Source organism: Cygnus olor, chromosome 4 (assembly GCF_009769625.2).
Source record: "Cygnus olor isolate bCygOlo1 chromosome 4, bCygOlo1.pri.v2, whole genome shotgun sequence".
NCBI classification, from domain to species: domain Eukaryota; kingdom Metazoa; phylum Chordata; class Aves; order Anseriformes; family Anatidae; genus Cygnus; species Cygnus olor.
Genome location: NC_049172.1, coordinates 4,608,911 through 4,635,483, shown reverse-complemented (window position 1 = coordinate 4,635,483; position 26,573 = coordinate 4,608,911). Strand labels below are relative to the sequence as shown.

Below are 26,573 nucleotides of genomic sequence, written 5' to 3'. Positions count from 1 at the left end.
TTGTTTGTTAGAGCTGATGAGTGCACAGAAGCCTGATTCATTCTTTCATGCAGAAAGCTGTGTGCAGTTCAAATATTTTCACGCGTGTTTAATGATGGACACACACACTCTACTCTCTGTCTCCTTCACTCTGCTGGATTGTTCCAAGCCATTGAAATGTTAATATGTGTAAGGAAATGTGCTTCCAAGGCATTTTTAAAAAGTACAGTGCTTGGAAGCAAGGATTCCATGCAGGACACGTATCAAGATATTTTCCCTGCAGCAGTCCTAAACAAGGTGGATAGTCAGTCTCTACTAACCTGAAACACCTCCTTTCCTTCCTACTGATCCTCATACACGTTATGAACTTGTGGAAGGCCATTCTTGCCTCTTGCTCTTATTCAGTGTCCTGAGCTCAGGCTGTACCGTGCTCTGGCTAGATGCCAGTACATTCATGTGAAATAACAGATAGGACATATAGGGTTCTTGAATTTTATTCCAGTGGCTCTCTACCCCCATTTTGTTTTCTTTTGAAAATTTTGTTTTCTTTTTCTTATTTTTTTTTCTTAATCTGAAAATCATAATCATTGAAGTGTTCAGTGGCATTTTTGGGTATTGTCTCTTCACAATAGCCCACTTCATCAGCTGAATCCCAGGGTTGTGCCTGAGTCCTGGTATGGTGATCTGTAGTTACACAGTTTTGCTAGAGCAATGAGTACCTCTGATGGGCATCTTCATGAGGCTGGTATCTAACTCCCCAACTTCAGGGTGGACCATCCAATACCAGATGCTGGGTCTGTCCACTTGTGGAGCACCCTGGAGCCACAGTTTGACACAGATGAGCTGAATACATTTGACCGAATTTCTATCAAATTTGCCAGAGCATATAGAGTTTATAGACTCTATGCTATCTGCAGCAGGACAGTTTATGCTTAATCTGGCACAGCATCTGTCAAAATAAACTTCCCCTTTCTCTCCTCTCCACTCCAGGCTTGAACCTGGACGGTGAATCTGTACTGAATCAGCTCTCTGTAGCTTGTGGCCACGGTGGTTTGATCTGGTAGTAGCCAGCCTAAAAATGTCACATCAAATCCTGGCCTCAGGTATATGCTTTTTGGTCAAGAGCACGGTGCTGAAAACTGGGCTTCCTGCCTAGCTAGCTGAAGGCTAGGATGCAAATACCAGTGTTGTGTAGAGCACCAGCTTTTAGGACAGGCAGAACCACAGCCAACAAAAAGAAATACAGGGTGCCTTGAATGACTTTGGAGTAATCTGTTGCCACTGCTTGTATTTCATTATTTTAATATATTTTAAAATATATTTTTGTGTAGTAGTTGTGCCAGGCATTCTAAATAGAGAGATTTGCTACAAGTGCAGATGAACAGGTATTTTCTTTTTGCCTTTACAAGCCCTTGGAAGAGGTCGATGATGCCTTTCTCTGAGGGTTAGAAGTCATGAGGTAAGCAGCTCAGACTGGCCTAGCACGTGGCACTGGGAACAAGGATGCAGGTTGTCCCTCTTGCAGGCAAAAGGCTTAACGAGCTGTCTGAAGAGCCACTGACTGTTAGCAGCATCATTGCATTAGCGACTGCTGTGGTGATTCATTATGCAGCTATAATGCCCAAACTGATCCTCTCTGTACACCTCGCAGGGTTACTGAGAGGCAGTTGTGCAAGCTGTGAGTGGATCTGGAGTGCTGGGGTCCCAAGGTTATGAACCCAAAGGCCTTCAGTGTCCAGAGGTCATTAGTTACAACATTTGCTATATAACTGAAGGATGTTGGCAGGAACTAATTAATAAAAGGGTTCTCCAGAAAACTCCCTTCTTTTTACTACTCCCTTTGTTCTTAGCGAAGACCTGAATTAAATGAATGCCAAAAAGTCTACTGAAAAGGAAAGGAGAGAACAGTGAAATACAAATTAAATCAAAGTACTTCTAAAAAAAGAACTCAGCTCTGCTCTGTGTCAGATCTCAAATTCTGTCTTTCGGAGTGGATTAATCTAAAGTGGAACAAGGCAGACTGATTCCAGAGCAGGTTTTCACACACAAGTTATTCAGCAGTAGCTATTGCAATGTTCATGTACTCTGTCTTGGTCAGAATTAACTTTCAAGTACTGGCAAGCCCTTTCATTAGACTTGAGTCAATTGCAAAAACATTTAATAAAGGTAATTAATTAAAAAATATGCAATGGCATTCTTAGTTCATTTTGCTTTTGCACGGACATTTGTGATCTGGGAGTAAAAAACTATGTTCCAAGCAATAGGGGACCTTGTCAATCTCCTATGACAGTGTTTGGCCACGTATTTATACCAGAACTATTGATATGCCTGATCTGAAAATGATTAAGGAATCAACAGTTCAGGGAGCACTTGAAACTTAAATAATGTCTTCACTGTGAACTGTACACATAGCATTACAGATGTAAATTATTCCTGGGCAGCCCACTGGTCAAACAAATGTTTAAAACTTCTGTAAGGGGAGCACAGAGAGAATTGTTGAAGACATAATCCCATACATCCCCATTTGCCTGGGCTGTGGTCATCCCTGACTTCATTGCCACAGATTCTTCCTTCAGTGTGCATTAGATCTGTTGTCTCAAGCAACAGGAAAATGAAGTTGCTTGTGCACTTTGCATTGGCTTTCAAATCAATGTTGAGTTTGTCATTGACATTTCAGTGGGAATTGCACCTCTCCATTCAAAGAATGAATTTTGGCAGCTTCTCCTTTAGTTAATCCTTTTAAAAGTGCTTAAACATCACTGATAATATTGGGATCTGCATGCATGATTTCTGGGCAACTACTCAAAACTTACTAAGCAATGATCTTTTTTGTTTAATCATTCACAATAAATGTTACATAAATTAACTGATAGCAGAGTCATGGGACATTTTTTCCCCCACTGGTATTGTACAAATGATGAGACTTGAAAAAGTTTTTGAAAGCTAGACAGTATACAATGATTTTTCCTGCTGCTGCAAGAAACAAGAACTTGTTTGAAACTGGTGGAGTCAGATCTCCTTAAGTCACTACTGCATGTCTTACCTTGTAAAAAGATCATGTTTTGGGAAATCTAGGTACTGAAAGAATGATGTATGTTGTTTGGTTCGGTAACAGGAAGGGTGAGGCAGATGCGATGCACCATTAGAAATTGCACAGACTTTTATGAAGCCTAACCAAGGGAAAATGCTTGTGTATTACCAAAATCTTCAAATAATTCTAGAAACCTGTCATTGCATACCCACTGGGAGAGACTCTTGGTTCTGAGATGAGGCAATGCTGCTGCTCTAAGGCTCTTGGCAAGAACATACCAATGGCTGGCTTATAAACAACTTCCATGCTGGCAGAGATTGCTACTGTCTATCCTTGTGTTGTGCGCTTAGAAAGTGCTTAAAGTTTGCGTGATTCTTCCTGTTCCTTGTTCTAATTTCCTGTTTGCCTCTTGCCTAAGACAATCTGGCACCCGTAGGCCAGAATGTTTCACCACTTCTCCCCAAGCAATCTGCTCTTCATACCTATGGTTCAGTTGCCACAAACCTTCCTGCTTGAGCAGCCTGCTGCAAACCCCATTCAGCAGGAGCCAAAAGCAGCGTTTGTTTTGTAAGGAGACATTGCTCATGAAGCAGCATTCATTTACAAAAGGCAAGAAATGCAGCCACAGAAAATGCAGGTGAAAGTGGTGGGCCACTCTATAAACATGAATGCTCTATTTGGGCAAGGTGTTGGGTTGTTTACTGCGTAAGTATAAAGCACTTCTAATTCAATAGAAACTGGTCTGGGAACACAGGAAAGAAAAAATAGCCTTTCTTGAGGTAATTCGCTATTCACAAACACAAGGGGATTGTTACCCCACATGCCAGCAGTGCCACCTTTGACTTCCAGTCGCCTAGCAATTGGCTGAGGGATCTGGTTGAAACAAGGCAAGAGGGCAGTCTGTGAATGGACCAAGAGAAGCGGGGTGGGGGGCACTAGTCGCACCCATTTCTTTCCAGGTGCTTTTTGGGGGAGTGTAAGAGGGAAAGTAAGCAGAGTGAGAATTTTGAAGATACTAGGCCTGTTGGTCAGTATTCCCATAGGCAGGGTAGTTTTGCTTCTGAGTGACGGAAGAGAGGTTTTACTTTCAGAAAGCTCAGCAATCCATGCATACCACTGGTCTCAGGCTTCTGAAGAGCAGAATTGCTGAATACTGTGCCACCCATAGCATCAGAGCCTGGGGAGAGACCTACAGCCCCATGCTCAGCCCAAGAGCAGAGGAGCTCCACCTCAGGAGAGCTGAAGGGCATGAAGGTGGGCACCGAAGGTACTGCACTGTAAGATTTCCAGGGTAGCTAGCCCTGTAGTCAGATTGGCTATTTCTGGTTACAAACATTTTGTAGTCATTTAATGTTTCAAGGGTCTCTAAGGCATTTTTGGTTGCGAGATTTTCATGGGAGCTCATTTCTGACAGCATTAAATGTATAGTTAATCCAGGTTAATCCACATAACATGTTTTGCTGCAAAGATATACTGAATGTAAAGAATAGTATGCAATGAAGACGTGGACTCATAAGTGAGGGGCTTTTTTGTTATTGTAGTCTAATTTGTCAACTGTATTTTGAAAGCTCTACATTATTAGGCATTTGTATTTGGATGGTGTTTTCTTTCTTTTTCAGCAGTGGCCTGCAGACATCTTACTGCATTTTCCTTTTCCTTTTCCTTTTCCTTTTCCTTTTCCTTTTCCTTTTCCTTTTCCTTTTCCTTTTCCTTGGTACCTGTGGAAATACCTTTTCCATGACACTGGTATGCTAAGGTATTCTTAAAGGCTTCACCTGCAATTACTAGTCTCTGCCTCAGCCCAACGCCTACTTGATAAGATGTCTTCTGTTCTTTATCTCAGAAATATGTAAAATGGTGATTCCCTGTTTCACATTACACTTATTGAACATAAAGAGATTGCCTCACAGATAAATTGCTTTGCAACATGTATGCATATATGTTTCTATATGTTTGTGCCTAGATAAAAAGATATGTATAACTATACATGCCCCCACATGTATAATGTATATATACACGCATATATTTACATATCTATGTCAAAAGAAACTTTCATATGTCAAACTTAGCTGATGTTGGAACTCATTTTTTTTTTTTTCCCCACTGGAGTTTCACCACCTGTAACAGTGTCCTCGTCTGGCTGTGAATTAAGAGAGAAGCATTAAATGCCGTGATTATTTTTGCATAGAGACCCAAGATGGGAATCTGGTCCTGTCTCATAGACACTCAGAGGTCTCATCTGTACTATAATGTTTTTCTTCAAAGGTGATTGTGCAAACTATGGCCCATTCTTATTGCCTATTTATGATTTGTATGATCTGTGTCTTGGCTAACAGAGAGCAGAGTAAAGCTAATGTGACTGAGAGCTGATCAGTACTTTGTGAACAGAAACTTTGCTCTCAAGAGCAAGCCACTGGAGCATGTTAGAAGCAGATTTTCCAGATGAACTCCTTTCCTGTCTTATTTTGTGAGTAGAATGAAAATATGAAGGACTTGGGACCAGAAGCCTTCTTTTCACTTAAGAGAAGTGCTCTGAGCAAGCTGAAAAAGATATTTACAGATTTTTAAGTTTCCTGGGAGTTGCAAGCCAGACTGCTTGCTTCCCTGTTGTTCAGTAGTTGTGTCTCTTCACTGCTTCATGATATTTAGTGTAATCAGTCCATAACTTTGTACTGCACATAGTAGGGCTTTATTCCTTGACAAAACCATGTTCAAGTGGGGAATAAACTGAAGTAACTGCAAATAAGTAAATTGAACTAACTGTACTTTGTGACTTGCCGTCCTATGTAATTAGGAATTGTGCCCGATAAGGTGATTAGCCTTTACAAACCATAACAAAGATTATTAGAGCTGCTTTCATAGGTGAGAGCAAACAGAGACATAAAGACGCTAAGTCACTTGCTGAGCTGTGTAATGAGTCAACAGCTAATCTGAAGCCAGGAGTCTTCTTTCTGCCTTGTTGATTATAAAAGACTCTTAGCAACCTTTCGTGAGCCATATGGAAAAACTTTTCTTTATGTTCTTCCCCTTTCCCTTCCAATTCCTTTTCTTTCTTTCATTTTTTCTTTATTCCTTATTGTTGTTGACTTATGTTACTGTGATACTGGAGCAGTATTTACCCTGATGTACCTGAATGGATGCTGTTTTGCTTAGTACAGATTGGTCTTGAGCTGTCAAGCTCAGTGAAGGCTTTAAACTTTTGAAGCTTTCTACCTAGGATAGAAGCCCAAAAATATTTCCATATGAAATATCAACATGAGGAGTCCCTCTGTGTAGACTTTTCTCTCACAACCTTTGTAAGATATGCTGTGTCTCCAGAGACTGAAGCCTTCAGAGGCAACGTGATAAAATCCAGTCACATCGCAAGTCAGTGGCAAATGCAAAAATGCAGTTTGTCTTTTCTCATTCTGGATCTGAAGCCTTTTCAGCTGAACCGTAGGAACCAGGCACCAACATCAAGTGTTTCAGGGTGGTAGAAAGAGGGAAATCCTTTCACTCTCATTTGGCCTTGTTTTCCCTTGCATAAGCCTTCTGCCAGAGCTTGGTTGGCAGCAGCACAAGCCAGATTCAGACTGGAAAGGTCATCACTGAGAAAGCTGGAAGAGTAAACGAACCTTTCTGCTGCTATAAGAAATGTGCTCTGCTTGCAAGTGTTAGTCAGTTGTTTTTCTATATTATTATATTAAACAGAGGGAAAAAAAAACACAACAAGGCAGATCAAACATGCTTATATACAATATGCTTGTATGCATATATACAGTACTTAACCACGCAATATAATGAATAGTGTTTCATGGAAATCCCAGTCCCCGATCTTGTCTCCTCTAGCACATTACCAAGTGCAGCTTCCTTAACAGGCTCTGTTTTTCAGCTTGTAGCTTAGAGTACCTGCAACACTTACTATTTAGGGGATGCCTATACAAATTCTTGTGCCCCATTTTGCAAGAGACATTTAAACAGCTTTCTCTACTGATAGAAATATTTTTATGAAAGGTGTTTTTGACTTCTGCTTCTAGGCTCTAGTTTTTACACGTTGTTGCTGAAAAAATGTGGTTTTAGATGAGGGTGTCCCATTTTGCTGCCTTAAAATTGAAGTTTTGTCTCCATTCATAATATTCTTCTTCTTTTTTCTGTTTTCTGTTTTCTGTTTTTTTTTCTTTTTTCATTTTTTTCCTTTTTTCTTTTTTTCTTTTTTCTTTTCTTTCTTTTCTCTTTTTTTTACTTTTTCTTTTTTTTCTTTTTTTCTTTTTAAACAGAAATACATTGCATGTTGTAACCATACGCATGTAAAATAAATGTTTGAGGTTTGTCCATTGGTCCCCTTCATTCATCTCTCTCTCTCTCTCTCAATCCTTTTTTTTTTTTTTGAAACCAGATAACATCAGAGGTTGCTTTTTCTGGGGATGTGGGTATGTGGGGGGCTTTTCCCCTCTGGAATATGGTGCGTTGGGGCTGTCTGCTAGTTAGCATCCACCAAGTTTACAACTCTGAATATTGTAAATGTATTTTATCTATGTCTGAAAAAAAAACATACATCTAGAAAGCATCAGAAAAATGTAACACGCCTGCATGTGCATGTGTGATGTGGAGAAATAGGCATGAAGAGATTCTGAATGAAACTAGCCATTTGCATCTGTTGTGGCCTTTGGGTCTCCCACATCATCCTCTCCTTCAGATTGTAACCACAAAACTGATCAGATTGCTGTGATCCAGATTTCTTGTTGGTACACTTGGCATTTTTTTTTCCCTTCTCTGTAAACAAGACAAACCTGATTTTTCTCAATAATTCTTCTAGTCCATGTATTTCTACTGCAGTGTTTAATGGAGCTAGGGCTGAGGCATACTCCCCAGATGTGGACATGCTCCAATTCCCTGGCAGGTCAGGGATGTTATGTTTACATAGCAACTTTTGATCCTGTTTCTCCTCCCCAGAACAGTGCCTTCTAAGGCACAACTTTCCAACTCTGCAAAGGTTCAATCCTGCTTGCTTTTATGTAGGTGAATTAACAGGTGGTTGGTTCAGACCCTCACAGTGCTCTTTCATCAGTAGCTGCAGCAAGCACTATCCTTTCTTTTCCCTTGTTCTGAACAGCCTTTTTTCTTTAAAAGCCCTAAAAGTGCAATGTAAAAGTGATTGAAATAGTTGTAAACTATGATTATGAGCTGCAATAAAGATAAAAGTAGCTCCAGTGTGTTCCCCGCTTGGGAAGGAGTCCTGCCTTTCCCTCACCCCACTGCCTCTTCTTCCTGCTGCTTGTCTTGCGCAGGCTCAGACCCCCTCCAAGAATGTTCATTGGCCTCACAGAAAACTGATGGCAAAAGGAAAAAAAAAGGGGAGGTGTATATTTTTTTCTGCAAGGTCAGTGAATTGAACTGGCTTACCGGGGTATCTGATGAACTCGAGGGCTGGGGAGGAGGTTGAACCACTTGGCCAGAACCAGGAATTGCACAGCCAGGACAGGAGAGGAAAAAGGGGAACAAAGAAGTTGGGTAGGGGAAGAACTTTACCTGTTCAGTGAACAGAACATATTTGATCAGTTCAACTGACCAGAACAACTGTTCGTGGTTGCCCTTAATTACTTCTGCTTACTCTCTTTCATCCTTTAGTCAGTCTCTTCTAATTAGTAAACCCTTCACAGCAGGGGTTGTGCATAATCTTGTTGGGGGACTCTGAGATACTGCAAAAACATTAACAAAAATACAGTAATAGTAATTTTTGTAAGACCAGCTCAACTCCTGTTAACTGGTGGATTGGATCCTCCATATAAATTCATATAAAAGTGTGTATCAGAGAAGTGCTTGCCTCTCTTGTTTAAAGAAAATAGAAGATTTATCTGTTCTCGGTAACTTGTACCTTGCACGATTAGCTACCATTAGCAGAAAAGATAGGTAGAAAACTTCCTGCTTTATGAAGCAGAAACTGTATGTAAAACACTATCCAATTGGAGCAATTGTTTCTCCATGTAATTTTAGCATGTGCAGAAACAAGACACAGGTAGAGGCCCAGGCCCCTTGTGCTTATGAAGTTGCAACCTTTATTTCCCTCCAAATTTAGATTAATTGGATATTTTTCTAGTTCTTCATCATGTTTTTGGAAATTAAATATTAATGACCTGCCACAAGGCTCTTGGGCTGTGTTCTTTTGAGCGTAACCCTCCCAGTTGCTGGGAACAGCATGCTGCTTGTTCTGCACACTGTGGGTGAGGTACAATGTAAGGAGCCCTCACTTGATATTGGGAATGACCTAAGCTGTGCCTTTAGACACATACCTTCGTAGGAAAAGTGGGTGGGAGGGGAAAGAAATGGGTAAGGTTTTTTTGTTGTTTTGTTTTGTTTTTAATTTAAGGGAGACAGGTGCAACATGTTCAGGTAGTTTAATTTGCTGACAATGAGCGAAAGGTGTTGGCCTCTCAGTAGCATGTAAGGAAGGTGCTTTCACCAGCTTCAAAGGGTAGGTTAATTTTGAGTCCACCATGGAGCTGCTAGTGCCGATGTGTGGCTACAGGGGTACATTAAGGCATCTGTAGAAAGCACTGTGGCAGCCTTGATTTTGAGCAAAGTGCCATGGAAATGCGCCTTTGGTATGTTGGTACTTGTACTACGTTAGTCCGTCAGTGGTTTATCTAGTCGGAAGAAATTCCTCTACCACCCTTCCAAAGGAGGTTGACTTGGACCTTTGTGCAGATGGAGAGGCCTGTGCCATGGGTCCTGGTGCAGAGCTGGCAGGGCCCGACCCCGTTTGCAGCACAGCCCCACAAGCAGTGGAGCCGTGGCAGCTGGGATAACCTCCAGCACAGAGGGTGAGAGCTGTGTACAGCAGAGGACCACACAGAGCCTCGGGGAAACAGCCAAGCCAGCTCTGCTTTGGCATGGAGAGAAGCCCAGGCCAAAACTGAAGTGGTTTTCCTCATCAAGTAGGTGTTACTGAAGAACAAAATTGAAATAAAAAAACACCTTTGTGGATGATTTCGTAATTACAAATAAGAGATTTATTTTTATGGAATTATTCAAGAATCGTGAAATAGAAAATAAGCCAGCTTGAGGATGTTGGATGAAGTTACATTGGAAATATCAATATTAATATAGCAAATTGTGGAAAACATGAAATTAAATAAGGTGCTCAATTTTCAGTCATATTGGTGGTGGTGTTAGCAGCAATTATGAAACAGCAGAACTCAGGGTATGAAAATTGAATAAATTTTTTTTTTTTGTGAAGTACATACCACTTGTAAAGCCCTCAGCCTTTTCCATAACATAGAGTTGTGCATATATTAAAAGAGAAAAGCAGGTCTTGTGCGCTTTCACTGAAATCTAACACCGACAAGGAGGCACAAGTCAGGCTAGAATATCTCCAGCAAAGACAGGCAGTGCCTGCAAAGTGGCTCCATGCATATTTTATGCAGAGGTCCTCTCATTTTAGTAATCTATCAAATGTTAGCATAGCCATTTATGTGTCAGGATCCAGTGCAACTGGTGTGCAACTCTTCATCACCTCTGACAAAAAGTAACAGAATCGCTACAGAAGGATCAGGCAGTACTTCCTACAGCTTTCAAAACATCTAAAATCCATGGGAATGCAAGCTGAGCTATCCCTGGGAGCCTCGTTTCAGTGCATCTGAAATTATCTATACTGTACTTGCATATTTTGTGGACTTAGAGGGTTCAATATATAAACTTTTGAAAAAAAGAAAAGCTAAAATCTTACTCTATATAAATAGTTCTCTATAAAAGTTGCTTTACCAATAGAAAATTATGATCCATATTCATTTCTTTGAACACAAAGTAAGAATGGCTTGCATGAACATTGTGCCTCTACACACACAGAGGTAGACTCTTGGTAGAGCATCACTTACATTAACAAAGTTACACCAATTTATATCAGCTGGGAATATGGTCCATAGGACCTAAGATACACAGGAAGATAATGATTTCTCTCTCAAGTATTGTTTTGTGAATTCAGCCATTAAAACATGGAAAGTAATTAACATCTCAATATTATATATTGAAATTTAAAATATTGTAAAAATAGCATGTTAAGTTCATCATGTTAAACTTTATAGGATTGGTGATTTGCTTGTATGGTGGTGAAGCAATTCAGACTCTGTGTAATATGAGTAAATCCACAGATTTCACAGACTTTGTTTACCTATGCCAAGCCTGCAATCAGCACCAAGATATTCATGAATCACTTGCCCATTCTGTCACATGTAGCTTTCAGGCCACATGGTATAGTTCTCATATATCTGAAAATGTATTTTAAAATCCTAATGAAGCTAATAGGTATTTAGTCAATTTAGGGAAGGTAGCACTAGGCTTCTGACAAATCCTAGGAGTCAGACTATTGCACTCTTCATCTCAAAAGCAAATAGAAAACAAATTCAAACTGAAAAAGAAAACTTTCCATCTTCAAGTTATTATTCTTTTACTTGGCACTGAGCATTTTTCAGGGTAAAAACCATTTTCTTGTCTGCAGACAGCTCCATTCATATGGCTAGTGCTTTCATTTGCAGGCTCTGCTTGAGAACTCCCTTCATTAGTCTGAAACACAAATGAAATATCAATGAAGGTGCATGCTTGTCTTCAACAGGCAGGCATTGAATTTGGTTCCCATTAAGAAGTTCTGCCCGATTCTGCTCTTTCAGAAGCACAACTTCTCACCTTTGAAATAAATTGAACCGAATGTGTACAAATGTATGAAAGAGTGTGTACCCCAAATCTAGATTTATCTGTTATCCAGATAGCCAGTAATCCATACAATCTCTGCTTTGATTATTGTCTCCCTAGACAGCTGAGCTCTTGCCTCTCTGCCATTTGCACCATCACTGGAAAATTTGTGAAGGGTTGCCTCAGTGAGCTTCCCTATAGCACAGTGGATGACATGTATTTTTAAGGGTGTGAGAAATTATATATGATTTGTCCAAAGCCAGTGCTGCAACCTAAGGAGTCCTAATTTGGATGTCAGCCATTCATACTCAAAGATGCCACTACAGTGGAAACTAAATCCTCGGAATGCTCTAAAAATTGGAAATCTTCCAGGCTGAAGGCTTGCTTAGAAAGCCAAATATCCATTGGTAGCACTCAATACCTAGAACTGGTGAAATTCATGACTGCTTAAGAGCTCACAGTTGTGTGCAGCCCAAGGTCAGGTTGCTTGTATTTGCATATATATAAGGCAGACAAGGCAATGGGCTTGTCTATGAAATGTTCCTTGTTGTAGGTCTGTGTAGGTCAGCTCTTTTTAGATTTGCCCCAGTAACATAATCCTCTCAGGCTCCTTTCAACAGACTAGTTCTGAACTCAGTATCAAGGCACAGAGCCTCTCATGCCACCAAAAATGAGGGTGTCATTTGCCTCACCAAACACCTATATGAATAAGATTGAAAAAAAAAAAAACAAAACAAAACATACTTTTCTTTTACATTGTGCATTTGCAGATATGTCATTTCCCGTCTTCATTCCAGTTGCCTCTTCAATTTCTAAGAAAAAAATAACAAAAATAACCAGGCGTAAGTAAGCATACAGTCAGTTTAACTGCTAGCTGAAGGAAACAATACCCAATCAACTATTCCTCTGAGCATTTATCCCATGGGAGAGTAACTGAAAAGTAAAGAATACTTCCTAAAACATTTTTCTAAGGAAACATGATTAATGTATCAGGACTGTGGGTGTTTAAATAGCATGAACTTAGCAGCTTAGCCAGAGCACAGGTATATAGACCTTATATACCCTATAGATAGACCTTTCAAAGCTGAATCCTGCAGGTTTGTGCTAGGCTAGTTCCAGTTGTTCTAACCTCAGGAGATGGGAGCGTTCAATGTAGAATGAGCTTGGAGAGTCCTTATGTTAATAATATGTTATTAATGATAAATATCCTGATGTTATTTTCCCCTGGACTGGTCCCCAGGTAGAAGATAAATAAAGCCTGAAAATCTTCAGGCTGAATTTGAGTGAGACAGTCATATTCAATGAAGCCAGTTAAGAAAAGAAAGAGAAAAAAAGAAGAAAGAAAGAGAAAAAAAGAAGAAAGAAAGAGAAAAAAAGAAGAACCAGAACATTATGGAAAGTTTCACCAGTGTCTTTCAGAACTCTGGTGAATTAATTTATTTGCTCCTTAACCCATAGCATATGTGACCAGAGATAAATAAGAACACTGAGCCTATGAGAGAAAGAATCAAGAGCAGGACTTTGCCTAAGAAGTTTGGTTGAAGTATATTTGAGGCTTTTAAATTTATTTTGAGTAGATGACATTGAGAACAACAATTTGGACAAGGAGAAGGAAACGTAATTGCTTTCTTTTCCTTGCGTGTAATAGTCTGCATTATGGTACTGTGGCTGGTGTTTCTAAAGTGTCATTACAACAAAGACTATTCTTGTGATCATTAAACCATACATACCTGTGAGAAGTACATCAATTTTCTCCACTACATGTTTTGCATTTTCCATAGTGAAACACATTGGTGGTTTAAATTTTAGTACATTTCTGTGTGGTCCATCTGCACTAAGGAGGATTTTCTGCTCTTTCAGCCTGTGGAAAGAGGAAACAGTTGTGTTAAACACAGATATACAACTATATTGTGCCCTGTCAGACCCTTCATGCCAAGTTCAACTTTGAAATTTTTCTTTTTTTCTAATACCATGTCATCAGAAGCTACAGAAATTTAAATTGAAATTAATGAGTAACTGCTAGGGAATATTAGGAAGGTTTGATCACTGCATGTAGTCATTAGAAAACATTTACTTGTAAATAAGGTGAAGAGCTTCAGCTGTGGCTGGTGTTCTCTTTTGTTGGTCCTTCACCAGATCCACTCCAACAAACAATCCAACACCCCTGGACAAAGGATAAAACAGAAGAATGAAATCCAGTGTCAGGAACCCAAGCCTTCTGCTCAAATGTAAACCTAACAACTGCACTTCCCTTTCTTGGGGTGCAAGAGGGGAAAGAACAAGAAAGTGATGAGACTTTCTGTTTAGCTATCTTTTGGCACTTGCTACTTCAGATGATCAAGTGAGATAACAGCTAATTCTGAATAAATTTAACTGGCTCATTAAGGCTACATGGCCAGCTAAGAATATTCTTGCTCTCTTATCCTGTAAGCCTCAAAACAAGGTAATGTGGAAGACAGGTAACTGAAAACAAGAATTAAAAATAACAACAACAACAATAATACTAAAAACAAAAAACTAAGAGAGGTTATCATGGTTCTAACATGAGATGAGGGATACCTACACTAACATCTCCAAATGAAACAGTCCAGAGATTTGAGTGTCTCCATCATCCCAAGAGTGTGCTAGCAACTGGGCTATTGCATGGGGGTGTGCCTTAGCCTTTCTAAGCTACATTTATTCCCCAGCTAAACAGCTGAATGGAAACATTTATTGACAAACATGTTGTTTACAGTATTAGTTTTGGGTAGTCCAGTTTCAAAGAGGTGGAACATAATAATGGCATCCTGTTTCTGGGTTCTCCTCACCCCAGACTTTCTTTTTTTTCCCCTCATCATTTCTTCTCTCTGAAACACTGAAATGCCATAGGGCACCTACCTGATATCTCCCACTAAGGGATGCTTCTCCTTTTGTTCAGCCAGCAATTCTAGGAGATAATTTCCTACACGTGTAGCATTTCCTTGGAGATCTTCTTTTTCTATTACCTCCAGTACAGCCAAACCAATTGCACAAGACACTGGGTTGCCTCCAAACTGATAGTAAAGACAATAGGAAAACAACATCCATCAGAAACATTCATCCATGTCTACCCGGGTAGGTTTTGCTTGTCTTCTCCTACTTGGCATGTAGTCAGGAAAGCTTAAAGAGGCAGAGATTTTGTGCTGTGCAGGCTGTGGAGCACAGCTCCCCATGGTTTGGGCAGTGTACTAAAGCCCAAGGGAGGGAGCTCCCTGTTCCTCAGCTTCGGGTTTCAGTAATTCGAAGATTTCACAGCTCAAGTGTTCAAGCTGCTCTCATGGTTCTTAGACTATATATGCAGGCAAAATGCTCCTGTGAAGAGCAGTGGGTGACAAATCTGGTATTTCTTCAACTGCAGGGTGTAGACTCCATTGAAAGAAAAGAGAATTCATGGTAGCTGGGAAGAAGTCTCAGTCACAGGAGCAGAAAAGAGGATTTAACAAGAAAGCTGCTCCTCTGTGGCATGCATGCCACTCAAATGTTTCCTTGGTAAAGGGTCACTGTTTTGTTAGGTGACGACTGCACAGCAAGGTCTGCCAGGGCATGAACCCCACCTGCATAGCACCCGTTGCTGAGCCTATCCTAGAAAATGAAGTGTTACATGGTCAGCATTTCAGAGGGGAGCTAGGGAGAGGGAGGAGTAAGGAAGCGTTTATCTATATGGCTATGAGATGAGGTGCATAACTTGCCAGAGTCCTGCTGGTCCATTTTAAGATATACCACCTGGTAGAGAGCATATTTCAAAGCCTCTCCACTTGTTTGTAGATATTAGCTTGTGACTGACTTGAGCTCTTAGCAATATGATGCAGTGATGGATGCAGATGTTATGTGAATCGCCTGAACAACTGGTAACTGCTAAATGTAAACAAACAAACAAAAGGACAAACCTGCATGTACAAACTTACAGTATTGAAATACTCCAAACCAGAGGCACCAAAACTTTCAGCAATTTCCCTTGTTGTGACCACACAAGACATAGGATGGCCATTGCCAATGGGTTTTCCCATGGTGACAATGTCAGGCACAAAGTCTTCACCTTGCAGTTGAAAAGCCCAGAAATGCTTCCCAACTCTGCCAAAGCCAACCTGGACCTCATCAGCTATGAATACACCTCCTGCTGCACGCACATACCTGGAAACAAATAGAATAGCTTGAGTGACTAACTTCGCCGACTGGTCTTGAGTCTAGGACAAGGATGTTGGTAGTACAGAAAATCTCCAGTGTGAAACCAGTTTAGACAATAAAAAAAGAAAGAACATGGCTGTTGAAACACAACTTGGTATGGAACTTCAGTGCTGCTGCTCTAACAACCACGCTCAGAGACTGCATAAGTGGCTAAACCCCCTGGCATACATCCCAGCAGTCTGCTTAAGAAGAGGTTGGTTCTTCCTCTCTTATTCCAAAGACTGCTGCCAGGACTCTGTTTTCAGGAATAGTCAGACCTGTGAATCCTGAGTGACTCAGCTTGAGTTTATCCTTTGTCATGGTACTTGAGCACTACAAGTACTGCAAGTAGTGCTTGAGTCCTTCATTGACCGGGCTCTTACTCAGGCCCTAATAAACCTATAGTTCATTTATCAAATTTCTGACAGATATCAACAGCTACTTTTTCTAGCTGTATTTAAATGACTCCATTCAAGCCAATTGTTTTGCTTTTAGTGCAACAAAACAGAGCTGGGTTGTGTAACAGAGATTGGAAACTTATCAAGCAGAGCTGTAGCTATTTCAGTTGAAAAAATATTAATTGACTAAATGTTAACAAAAAATGTCTAGTATTTTGATGCAAAATAGAAGTACTGTAATTTTACTGCAGGGCTACCTCTCTGATGGTTCAACTTCATCTTCCATCATATTTATGGCCTGAAGATTAAAGATAGAAAAGGAAAGACAATTACCCAGCTAAAAATAATTAGTCAGCTGATGTTCCATAAAAAATAGAAGTGAAATCATACTTTTCAAAAAGTAGGAAGAAATCACAGATAACCAAGAGCAAGAGAGGAAGATAGTTGATTTGATTGGATCAGCCTATAGTGAAAAATGTTTTTTTTTTTTTTTTTTTTCCAGTTAATTTTCAGCTATGCCCGTTCAAAGTGATGTACGTACTCTGCCACTTTCTGGAAATAGCCCACAGGTGGAATTACTTGGCCTCCACAACTCTGCATGGATTCAGCTATGAAAGCAGCAATCTACAAAAAACAAACTGAGGTAAGAGCTATGTTCATCTGCCTGGCCTTTGCACAAACATCTAACAGTCTAGAAATAAATGTTTAAATGTGTGCCCAAATTTAATCACACAATGGTTTCGACATCTGAGGGTTCTTGAGGAGCTATGGCTAGAGAATTTTTTCATTTTTTTAAATTGGGGATGCCCAAATTTGCAGTAGCCAGGGCCACCTTTGTAACCTGATGGGAATACAAGGACCTCCATTAACCCCCAGTCCTACAGCCATTAAAGTTGAACACACTGGTGTCAGCAAACAGGCTCCTGGGAGCTCTGTAAATTTATTAACAGATTTCCATTTACAGGAGACGTACCACTGTTTGCCATTTTCTCCAAGAGGCAAATAAAACTTGCTTAATGTCAGGACTCTCCAGTAAGAGGTATATATGGTGATCAGCTTAATTGTTCAATCTTTTAACACCAGGTAGAGTTGGGTAGAAGCTGAACTATAAGATGACCTGAGGCTATGCTTTGGGCACCCCTGCCTAATGAAAATAACTAAAGAAGTGAAATGTCAGCATGAGGCACTTGACATAAGAGGAGAAAAATTCTATAGGTGAAATAATTCCAGTTGCTAGGAATGAAAAAGAAAGTTATTTCAAGTCAGGAAGGGCAAAAGCAGCGGATCAGACACACTGGAACATCAAAATTCATTTCTTGTCAACATGTCTATGCAGCAGAGATACAATATTACCCCAAAGTCTCAGCATAAGTCTGTTATTTAAGGGATTGCATCCCCACACCACTTGTGAACCCCTCCCCGAGCATCAAGAAGTCTCTCTGGGCTGGTGCAGTCTTCCTGGAAACAAGGCCGAGCAGTAACGTGTAAAGAACCATACACTATATTTGAAGAGGCATGCTACGGCCAAAGAGTACGAAGCTTCCCATAGCATGTGAGGCTTAGCCTTTAGCACAACTTGTCCTGCCACAGGTCTATGTCACCAAAACCTAAGAAATATGCAAAAGAAAGGAAACAAGGGAAGAAAAAAAAAAAAAAAAAAACACAAAACTATCCGTTAGTAGAGGATAAAAAAAAAGTTGATGAAGAAATTAAAAGAAGAGTGATACAAGTCCATTGGACTAGAATGGAACATGTTGTTCCAATCTCCACAGAATGTGGGGCTTTGAATCAAGCCCTACGTATCTCTAAATGCTTGTGCCATCATACAAAATATTAACACACATTGTAAGTAAACCTGTTTAGAAAGGATCTGTTTTTATCAAGGTCATGTTGTATATTATTGAAAGGTTCATCTTTTCAGATGACTCCAAAGTTATCTTAAGCTACCGGAATCAGAAATGTAGTATCAAGATTTTATCTATCTTTTTCTCCATATTTTCTCCATTCATAGAGACTTTTATATATTGCTAAAACTTGTGTTGTGTTCTCAGCTGACCTCAAAGCTTGCCTGTGCCCTAAGATATTTACAGTCCACTGGTGCAATGCATAAAATAGAGAATTAAACTGTTTTGGCTGTATCTGCTCATTTACAAATGTATAATTGATCCTTTCACTGATACCTAGAAAAATTATGATAAGGTTGAAAAATGGCACATTTTGAAGACAGAACACATCACAGGAAAATGAAAGGCAAGCAAAGGAAACTAAGTAGAGAAACATGTCCTTAGTTTCCTGTTTCATGCTTCCATTTTACTCTTAAATGAAGCTTCAGCTTTTCTAGAGCATGAGACACATACCTTGCGTCCTTTCTTCTGTGTTTCTTCAATAATCTTTTTCACCTCTTCAGCATAAGCGCTTGCTGGATCTGGGTGGTCTTCCCTATATTTCCCTCTGTAGATATCTGGAGAAGGAGCCTGAGAAGACCAATTAAAAAATATATTATTATTATTTTTTAAGGGCAATCCTTCTGTGAAGCATTTACTCTGTTTCTTTTCATTGCTCCAAGTTTTTCTAACAGGGTACAGTTCTGTCTTTCCACATAGATACATAACAGGAGTTAGCACAATCTCAATTTCTGCATGGAATTGCACAAAAATATGTACAGCAGCCTAAACTCAAAGCCAGCCCTGTGATGTGTTCAGCATTACTGGACGAAAATGTTGAAAGAACCATCTACCTCATCCACCTCTTCAAGCCCATTCCTCCTCTCCCCTAAGACATAATACTGAGTCCTCATCTGTCAACTTATTTCAGTTTCTTGCAGGAATTTCCCTTCCTGCAACTGGAAAACTGGGTTTTCCAGTCTGGCACTTGATTTCCAGCATCCTAATCACAGTAAGAATCTGTATGACCTTCAAGCCTCCACAAACAATGTTGGAAGAAGTTCAGTAAATAAAGGAATGGGAGCATTATAAAGAGTTCGGAAAGACCTGTGAGCAGTTTGGTGTGCTCCTCTGAGCTGAGAGTGATTTTTTCATTGTAAGATATACAAGATCAGGCTGGAAATCAAAACGTTAGCCTGTTCAGGTGAATATCCATGAGCTCTATACCCAGAACTGTGTGCACATGGGCTCTGCCTTTCCAGTTTTTTGAAGTAGACTTAAAAGTCCTGCATATCTTTAGCCAAATTAACACAACAGACATTGGCTACCTTCCTCAAACTGCGTATCTGTACAGTGCAATGACTCTGAAAACTTGTAGTGTACTACTAAATGAATTCAGCCTTGTAAATGAGGACTCTCGTTGAAATCCAAAAGCAAACAATTTTGCTGTATTAAGTCCACTGACACTCAAGTGTATGTACGCTGGCATCAGCAAAGCAGAATGAAAGTATATTTACACCAGAAGTAGCTAATTGAATATACCGCATAATACGCATAACTATGACAAAAAAAAAAAAAAAAAAAAAGCTCACTTACCACATGCACAAACTCCTTCTTGCTGTCCTTTCCCAGCTGATTAAATTTATAGGGACTGATGTCAATCAGAGATGTAACATGGCCATGGTAAGCACTGCATGAGTGTTAAATATTGAAGTCACCAAATTTATAGAAGAGCTAAATTTACCATTTTGCTTATAAATAAACCAGAATACGAGGCTGTATCTGTAACACAGTAGCACTGTTTGTGACGGGATCGTAGTTTAATTCTCTCAGTCTTTTTCTCAAAGGCAATGTGAAATCGCTGTTGGCTTTAATTCACTAGCAAGACTGGAACCAGGGGCGACCTTTTGTTCTTGCATAAACTCAGATGCCAGCGTGAGGACGGAGCAGGTGATGTCCCCTGGATGGCACCACCTCTGAAGTGGCTGCTCTGGCCAGTTACGAACAGCAGTGCCGGGTGGGTCCAGCTGCCTCATGGCCACCCTGCAGGCCCTGCTCTGGCCAGCCCAAGCTTTGTAAGCTAGGCCCTAACACCACTGCAAAGACTCTCAAGAGTCTGCATTACAACAGAGGTTGCGGCCCTTATACAGCAGCAGCACACCCCTACGTGCCCTGAAGGCTCGACTGTTTGGCCAAAGCCAGTCATGGGATAAGGGTGAACAGTGTTTGAATATAAAAGCTTTGTAAGTATGCTGAAGACGGTTACTATTGAGGCCAATTTGATCTAGAAATGAGGAAGCACAGCCTTTTGAACCTAAAGCAGCTTAATTCAGGGAATAAACACTTTCATTCAGCCATAAACTTGAAGCAGAGGGAACTGCAACCCAAAACAAAGACAAGTCACAATCAAACAGCAGCAGACATGTTGGGTAAAGAGAATACTTTTGCCTTCCTTTCTCTTCTTAACTCCTTTCTGTCAGTCCGACAGACCGCCAATGGGGGCAAAGAAAAGACAGAAAACCCACCCTGACCAGGGCCACAGCTATAACAAAACCCCACCGAGCCTTGGAAACTGGGGGCCTGAGGTGTTCGGGCAGGCAAGACTTTGAAGTCAAGCAGAGTGACTGAGCCAGCTCCATCATCAGCTTCTCCTGACTGAAACTACTGTCAGGGGCTCCAAATTGTGTCCCTGTGGGTCAAGGAGGGCTAACAGGGATCTGGCTATAGCTGAGTCAAACAAGCTCTGTGCCTTTCAGTCACAGATGTGCTCCTACGGTTGCTCTGGCTGGATTTTCTGATTGTGACCTGAGGAAAAGATCCAGCCCAACAGCAGTGTAACCAATGCTACAGTTGCATCCAGGCAAGGGAGACCCAGAGACTTGGTCAAGAACATTCCTCAGGACTGACAGCCCTTTCAGTTCCTCCTGATTTTGGAGCTGCTCAGTTTTGTGTGTGTGCTCCTGTGCTCAATGGAGGAGAGCTGAGCATTGGTGCAGCCGGGAATCAACACCATTGCAGAGCTCCAAGGTCATCCTTCTTAACACTGAATGCTTATTTATTTAGAACCATGGAATCATAGCACCAAAGACTCATTTAGGTTGGAAAAGACCTTCAAGATCCTCAAGTCCAAAATGAAGCATTTCCAGCAGAGTATCACAAACAGAAAGCCCTTTTCCAGAACAGCCCAGTGGCTAGACCACTCAGTGATGTTTCAAACTAACGTTCATGTCTCTGGCATGAATTGCTTTGTCATTCTCAGTGGGAAACACCCTGTAACAGGTGACTGACCTTCTGGGGTGACCGACAATCTCTGTTTTTCACAAATCTTCAGAACTCGTGTTTATCCAAATGTGAAAAAGGGAAACTTATTTCCTGACCTCTTCTACTATGAAAGCAACAAAGCCTTTCTTTCAGCAGGCAGTACAGTACAAACAGCAGGGGGTTGCTGCACAGCCACTTCTGAAGTAATTGCAGGAGCTGCTGGCTGCATTTACACAAGCTGCTTTATGTACTTACTTTTCAAGGGTGATCACATCTTGGTGTCCGTGGTACTGCCGGGCCAGTCGTAAAGCCAGATCATTTGCTTCAGACCTGCACCACAGCAGATATATCCACAAAACAGTGAGGAAGGGCTTCCAATTAAAATCTATGCTAACAGAAGAGGAGGCAGGGGACACAGCAGGCTCTTTTTCTATACAGATTACAATGCTAAGGTTGTGACTGGAAATGCCACATAAGAGGACGAGGAAAAAAACAGCCCTTTGTACAAACAGCAAACAAAGAGATGCTTTATTTCCCTCCCCCAGTTTGTTTGTGGACATTTACCTTCTGTAGGCACAAATGAGACCACATCGCAGAGCGGCGATCAGCTGAAAGCACAACACAGCCACAAAACCCCCCAAAAGTGTCAGAGCGTGCTGGCCCTGTCTCCCCACTCCATGATGGCTCCATCCTCCCCAGCCATCAGGCAGCAGAGGACACAAGTCTGCTCCTGCTACAGAGACTCAAACTTCCAGCCTGGCCCTCAGCCCCTCTGCTCCCATTGCCTGATGTTCTGCAGAGCAGTCTCATGCCTTGGCTCTCTTGCACCGAGCCATCATATCAAATATGACAGCTGCAGAGACAAAGTATCCTGCAATCAATCAGTACTGGAAATATTTCTGTTGCTTATTACTACTTTAACAAATTCTTAGTTCTGAGTGTCCGTCTTGAACAGGGAGAAAATAGTCTTAATGAAAAAATAACTAAGCAGACATACCCAGAGTTAACAAAATAGCACACAGAGAGTTTCTCTGGCAGGGTAGCCGTAAGATGCTGAGCGTACTGAACGAGGTTGTCATGCAGGAACCGGGAGTTTGTATTGAGCAGTTCCATCTGTTTTGTTGCAGCCTTTATCACATATGGATGGCTGTGGCCAACTAAAGAAGAAAATAGTATTACTCACAGACAGTCTGCTATTGAACCACACAAGGAAGCCGTGTGACCCTGTCATCGTCACTTGAAAGACGTGCATTACAATTCCTATTAGAAATGAAGCAGCAGAAGCAGTCTTACAAGATAAACTGCTTACCATGTGCAACATTGTTGATACAGTCTAAGTATTTTTCTCCAGTCTCATCAAACATATATTGGCCCTGAGCACGCACTATCTTCAGAGGGTCCTTGGCAAAGAAAACTTTGCAGGAAGGCCTGAAAATGTATAAAATAACACCGTTTTAGTTTTCTGAGTCGTTCCCCCTCCTTTGAGCTCTTTTGGTGACAGCTGCCTCCATCTGCAGAGGGGTGGTGAGATGGGGCTGACGAATGCCCCCCGGCACAGCAGGACAGCAGCAGTCCTGGGTAAGGGCACCCTCAATCCTTGACCCTGTCTGGAAGGGGCTCCGTGCGAGCACGGGGACTGCAAGTCCTTCCAGGTCCTTACATGTCCCACTGCATTTGTAGGCTGTAGCTCTGGTTGTTTACATCTCTCATGGACATGTATAGCCAGTTAGCTCTCTGGGAATAAAGCTAGGTGGTTAAGAGCTGTTTTATGCTATAGCCAAAAAGTCATTACGCAAGGGCTGACTGTACTGCACAGAGGTCATGTTCAAGAACAAAATGCTAATGCCTCGTAGGCTTTATTTTCAGAGGTGCTGAGCAGGCACCTAAAATCTCGGTGTTTCTTCCTGACTGCTTTGAATAACATCTTTAAAAGCAGCTTTTTATAAGCACTTAATTCATGCTGGCTTCCAGCAAAACTCAGGTTCCACGTGACATTATCCAAAGCCCTCTTTAAACTCTCTCTCCCTCCCCTTTTTTTCTCTCTTGGAGAACACGCCAGCTGTGTAATTATGTTGAATGATATTGCTGAGCAGAGGGAAAGCATTCTAAACTTTCAGAAAGGGTTATGTGGTCTCAGATAAACACGGCTGTTTCCAGGTAACTCAGTGCTACAAAATGCATCCCCTCAGTTGGGTGCACTGTGATCACCAACTTGTAAAGCCCAGAGGCAACTGCTGGAAAGTGAAGTCATCCACTCTCTTTCTTTCTCAAAGCTTATAGTCCTGCTGCACACATCTTTTTCTGATGCCTCTGGCTACTCCTCTGCTCCACTTTAAAGAAGCACGCCTCGTCATCATCACTTGGGGCTGTTTCTTGACTACACTTCGCTTTTCTGCTAGGTCAGCTCTTTCTGCAGGTCTTTTTCTCTTTGCCCTACACAGCCCAGTGTAACGCGGGCAAGATTCCCTTAGCATCAAGCTGGCCCCTATAGAGAAGCCAGTGTGACACGAGCTTCGTGAACGCATCTGGGCTCTGGCTGAGCCTGCAGCGGGTGGCGCAGCTCCTGCAGGATGAGGTCCCACCACCCTCACCGTGCTCCCCACCCACCCCTGCCGCCCCTACCCGATGTGCTTCCTCCGCAGGGCGAGGGTCTCTGCCTTGCTGTAGCGCTCCTCCATCCCGCCCGGCATGGCACAGAACAGCACGGCTCAGCTGGGATCCCCGCCTCTTATCCCAGCGCTGGTGCTACCAAACCCCTCCTCCTCCCTCCCTCTCTCCTCCCTCCATCCCTCACTCGCTGTCCCTCGTTCCAGCTCCTAAATCACAGATGCCGTGGTGGGGGACCCCAGGGGCTTGGTTCAAGTAAGGCTAGGGCTGTAACAGTGTCTTCACAGCTCGGCTCCCTGTCTCCCAGGATCTGTTCGTGAGTGTGTACCTCTATACAGTATCCACATATCTATTCCCAAAAAGCAGGGTGAATTAGTGAGACCTACATTTTTTGCTATGTTTTTCTGTCCGTGGGTATAACAGGGCTGTAGCCCCAGCGCTGTGATGCACTGGCATGTCCTATTTCAGTGCAGGCAGGAGCTACCTGCAATTAGTCCCATGACCTCCTGTGAACTGTAGTGCTGTGGTTAAATCACAGACGTGAGTCGGTTCAAGGAGGCATTTCTTCATGGATACCCTTGGCGACCCTTTCATGGGATGTCAAACACCCCAGGAAAAGCAGGCACTGATGTTAAGAGGCATTGCCTTTGCAGACAGCAAGGCAAGCTGCCAGCCCAGCACCTCGGCTTCTCCTCCCCTCTGCCACAGGTGCACCCACTCCTCCCTGAGCTGCATGGGCAAAACGTGTACCCACGTCCCACTGTACCCCAGCTGCAGCTCATCTGTGCCACCTGCAGCACTGAGCCTGCGTGATTTCTCAGGGCACATATGCAAATCCAAACAAGTTCACGAGCTGAGGATACTTGTCTTTTCTAGTACCCAGTTAGTCATTCCAATTTTTTTCAGGTGAAGAAGCACACCTCCTTATTTTTGTGCCAAATAAGCCACCTTTCTTTCAGCTTCTCTAGTCGAGCACCAGCATTCCTTTTCCTACAGGCATTTTTTCTGAGCCCTGTGTTCTTCAGACCACGTCGGTTTTGAAGCTCCACAGCTTTCACATCCTTGCTTCATCAGAATCCTGGTGTCACCAGCTGGCAGCACAGAGGTGCAGCAGAGACTAACTGAGGGGACTTCTCAAGAAGAGAACAGGCACTTAGAGCTGATGGTGCCCAAATCGAGCCTGGACTAGAGCCCGTCAGGAGTGCTGTAACACTTTTCTGTTTTGCCTACACCTCTGGAAGCTGGGAAATGATAAGTAGCACAGGGTAGTTGCAGTTCAAGTTGTATACATTACACACTGTACTTAACTGCAATCCCTTTGTACAGATAATGCACAGAAGAGCAAGAGCCCAGGCATCATTTCCCTGTTTTCCCGTTTCCCTGTTGACTGTTGACAGCATGCAGTCTGTGAGTCAGAAGGCATTTAAGGACAGACGAGCCTCCTGCACCCGGTGTGTCCCTGCCCTCTGTTGGTGCTGCGAACAGGCTTGTCCCTCTTCCAGGGCTGGTGGAAATGCTAACGCTGAAAAACTTCTGCTGTTTACACCATCCTGCCCAGTCCTGCTCTCTCAGAAACCCTGGACCACAGAGAGATATAAGGGATATACAAGCTACTGTGCTTCTGCTCCTTTATAAAGATACATCAGCAGCCAGTCCGGCTTATACCAGGACTTTTTGTTCCAGATTTAGCAAAACAAAGCTTGTTCATAATACTGAACTTCACTGGGAAAGTTCAGAGTGGTATGTGAAATAACTTGTTAGGAGGCAGGCTGCTCCTCTGTTCCTTGAGTCATGGGACGGGACTTAAATCAGGAAAAATGTCCTTCCCTTTTGACTCATGGGTTTTGAACGTTCTTTTGATATTATCAGCAGGAACAAGCCTGCCAAGGCTCACGTGTAGAGCAGAGGAGGAGGTCTTTTCCCCCCAGTTAGCAGAGAGAGACCCAGCCTGAGACACAGGACTTTCCGGCACCTTGTCACTTGTTTTTTTTGTTCCTCTTCCACTCCTTCCACCTTCCATCATGATGCTGTGAAGTAAATAATAGCAGTTATTTTTCCATGATATAGAGAATTACTGCTCTCTGAAAATCTTAATTCATTTTTTTCCTGTCTCCCTATATGGTGGATGAAAACAAGCAAATGTTACTATGATCAATTACAAGGCAGTAAGTGCCTTCCACCCATCTGCTGTTGAAGGAGTTAGCGTACCTCTGAAAATCAACATGCTGCTGTTGCGTCCTGAGAAGCAAACTCATTACAGCTGTTCACCTTACCGAGCTTCACAGCAGCATAGCTTTTCAGAGCCATGTCCACACTTGCTGGCTCCTGAATAATTTTTGTAGAGAATTGTTTCAGTGCTGAATGTGCCAGTAGTGTTTGCAGTTCCAGATTTTTTAAGGCAAATTTATTGACACAAGCTAATGGACCGACCAATGTACCTACCTGGACTTCCGTAAGGCCTCTGACATGAGCCCACACAACAGCCTTATTTATTTCTAAATTGGAGAGCTATTGATTTGAAGGGTGGACCATTTGGTGCAGTCAATACAACAGAAGGAAGGGATGCCA

The 26,573-nt window shown here is 42.0% G+C and overlaps 1 protein-coding gene and 1 long non-coding RNA gene across 5 annotated transcripts in view; one reads left to right on the top strand and one right to left on the bottom strand.

Moving 5' to 3' along the window:
- Nucleotides 1-18,596, top strand: part of LOC121069102 — a 32,425-nt gene extending 13,829 nt beyond the window's left edge. For 2 of the 3 annotated variants that reach the window (XR_005819260.1, XR_005819259.1), the window contains exon 3: nucleotides 16,757-18,596. This is a non-coding gene — a long non-coding RNA (uncharacterized LOC121069102). Of the gene's footprint in view, nucleotides 1-6,608; nucleotides 6,663-8,277; nucleotides 8,370-16,756 lie in introns of those variants that run through there. The other variant, XR_005819261.1, reaches the window with a different exon arrangement.
- Nucleotides 9,971-26,544, bottom strand: ETNPPL (ethanolamine-phosphate phospho-lyase). 2 transcript variants are annotated; one of them, XM_040554863.1, is made up of 13 exons: nucleotides 24,021-24,122; nucleotides 22,708-22,826; nucleotides 22,396-22,555; nucleotides 21,654-21,728; nucleotides 19,734-19,827; nucleotides 18,612-18,728; nucleotides 16,796-16,878; nucleotides 15,598-15,823; nucleotides 14,552-14,706; nucleotides 13,749-13,838; nucleotides 13,405-13,535; nucleotides 12,419-12,486; nucleotides 9,971-11,548 (listed from the first exon to the last, which is right to left on the bottom strand). In XM_040554863.1, the coding sequence occupies exons 1-13, from the start codon at nucleotides 24,086-24,088 to the stop codon at nucleotides 11,417-11,419; spliced, it is 1,518 nt and encodes a 505-aa protein (XP_040410797.1). In that variant the 5' UTR covers nucleotides 24,089-24,122; the 3' UTR covers nucleotides 9,971-11,416. The 2 variants fall into 2 exon arrangements, with proteins under 2 accessions (XP_040410797.1, XP_040410798.1); XM_040554864.1 differs by lacking the exon at nucleotides 24,021-24,122 and adding an exon at nucleotides 26,448-26,544 and having other exon boundaries at nucleotides 9,978-11,548.
- Between the last annotated feature and the right edge of the window lie 29 nt (nucleotides 26,545-26,573).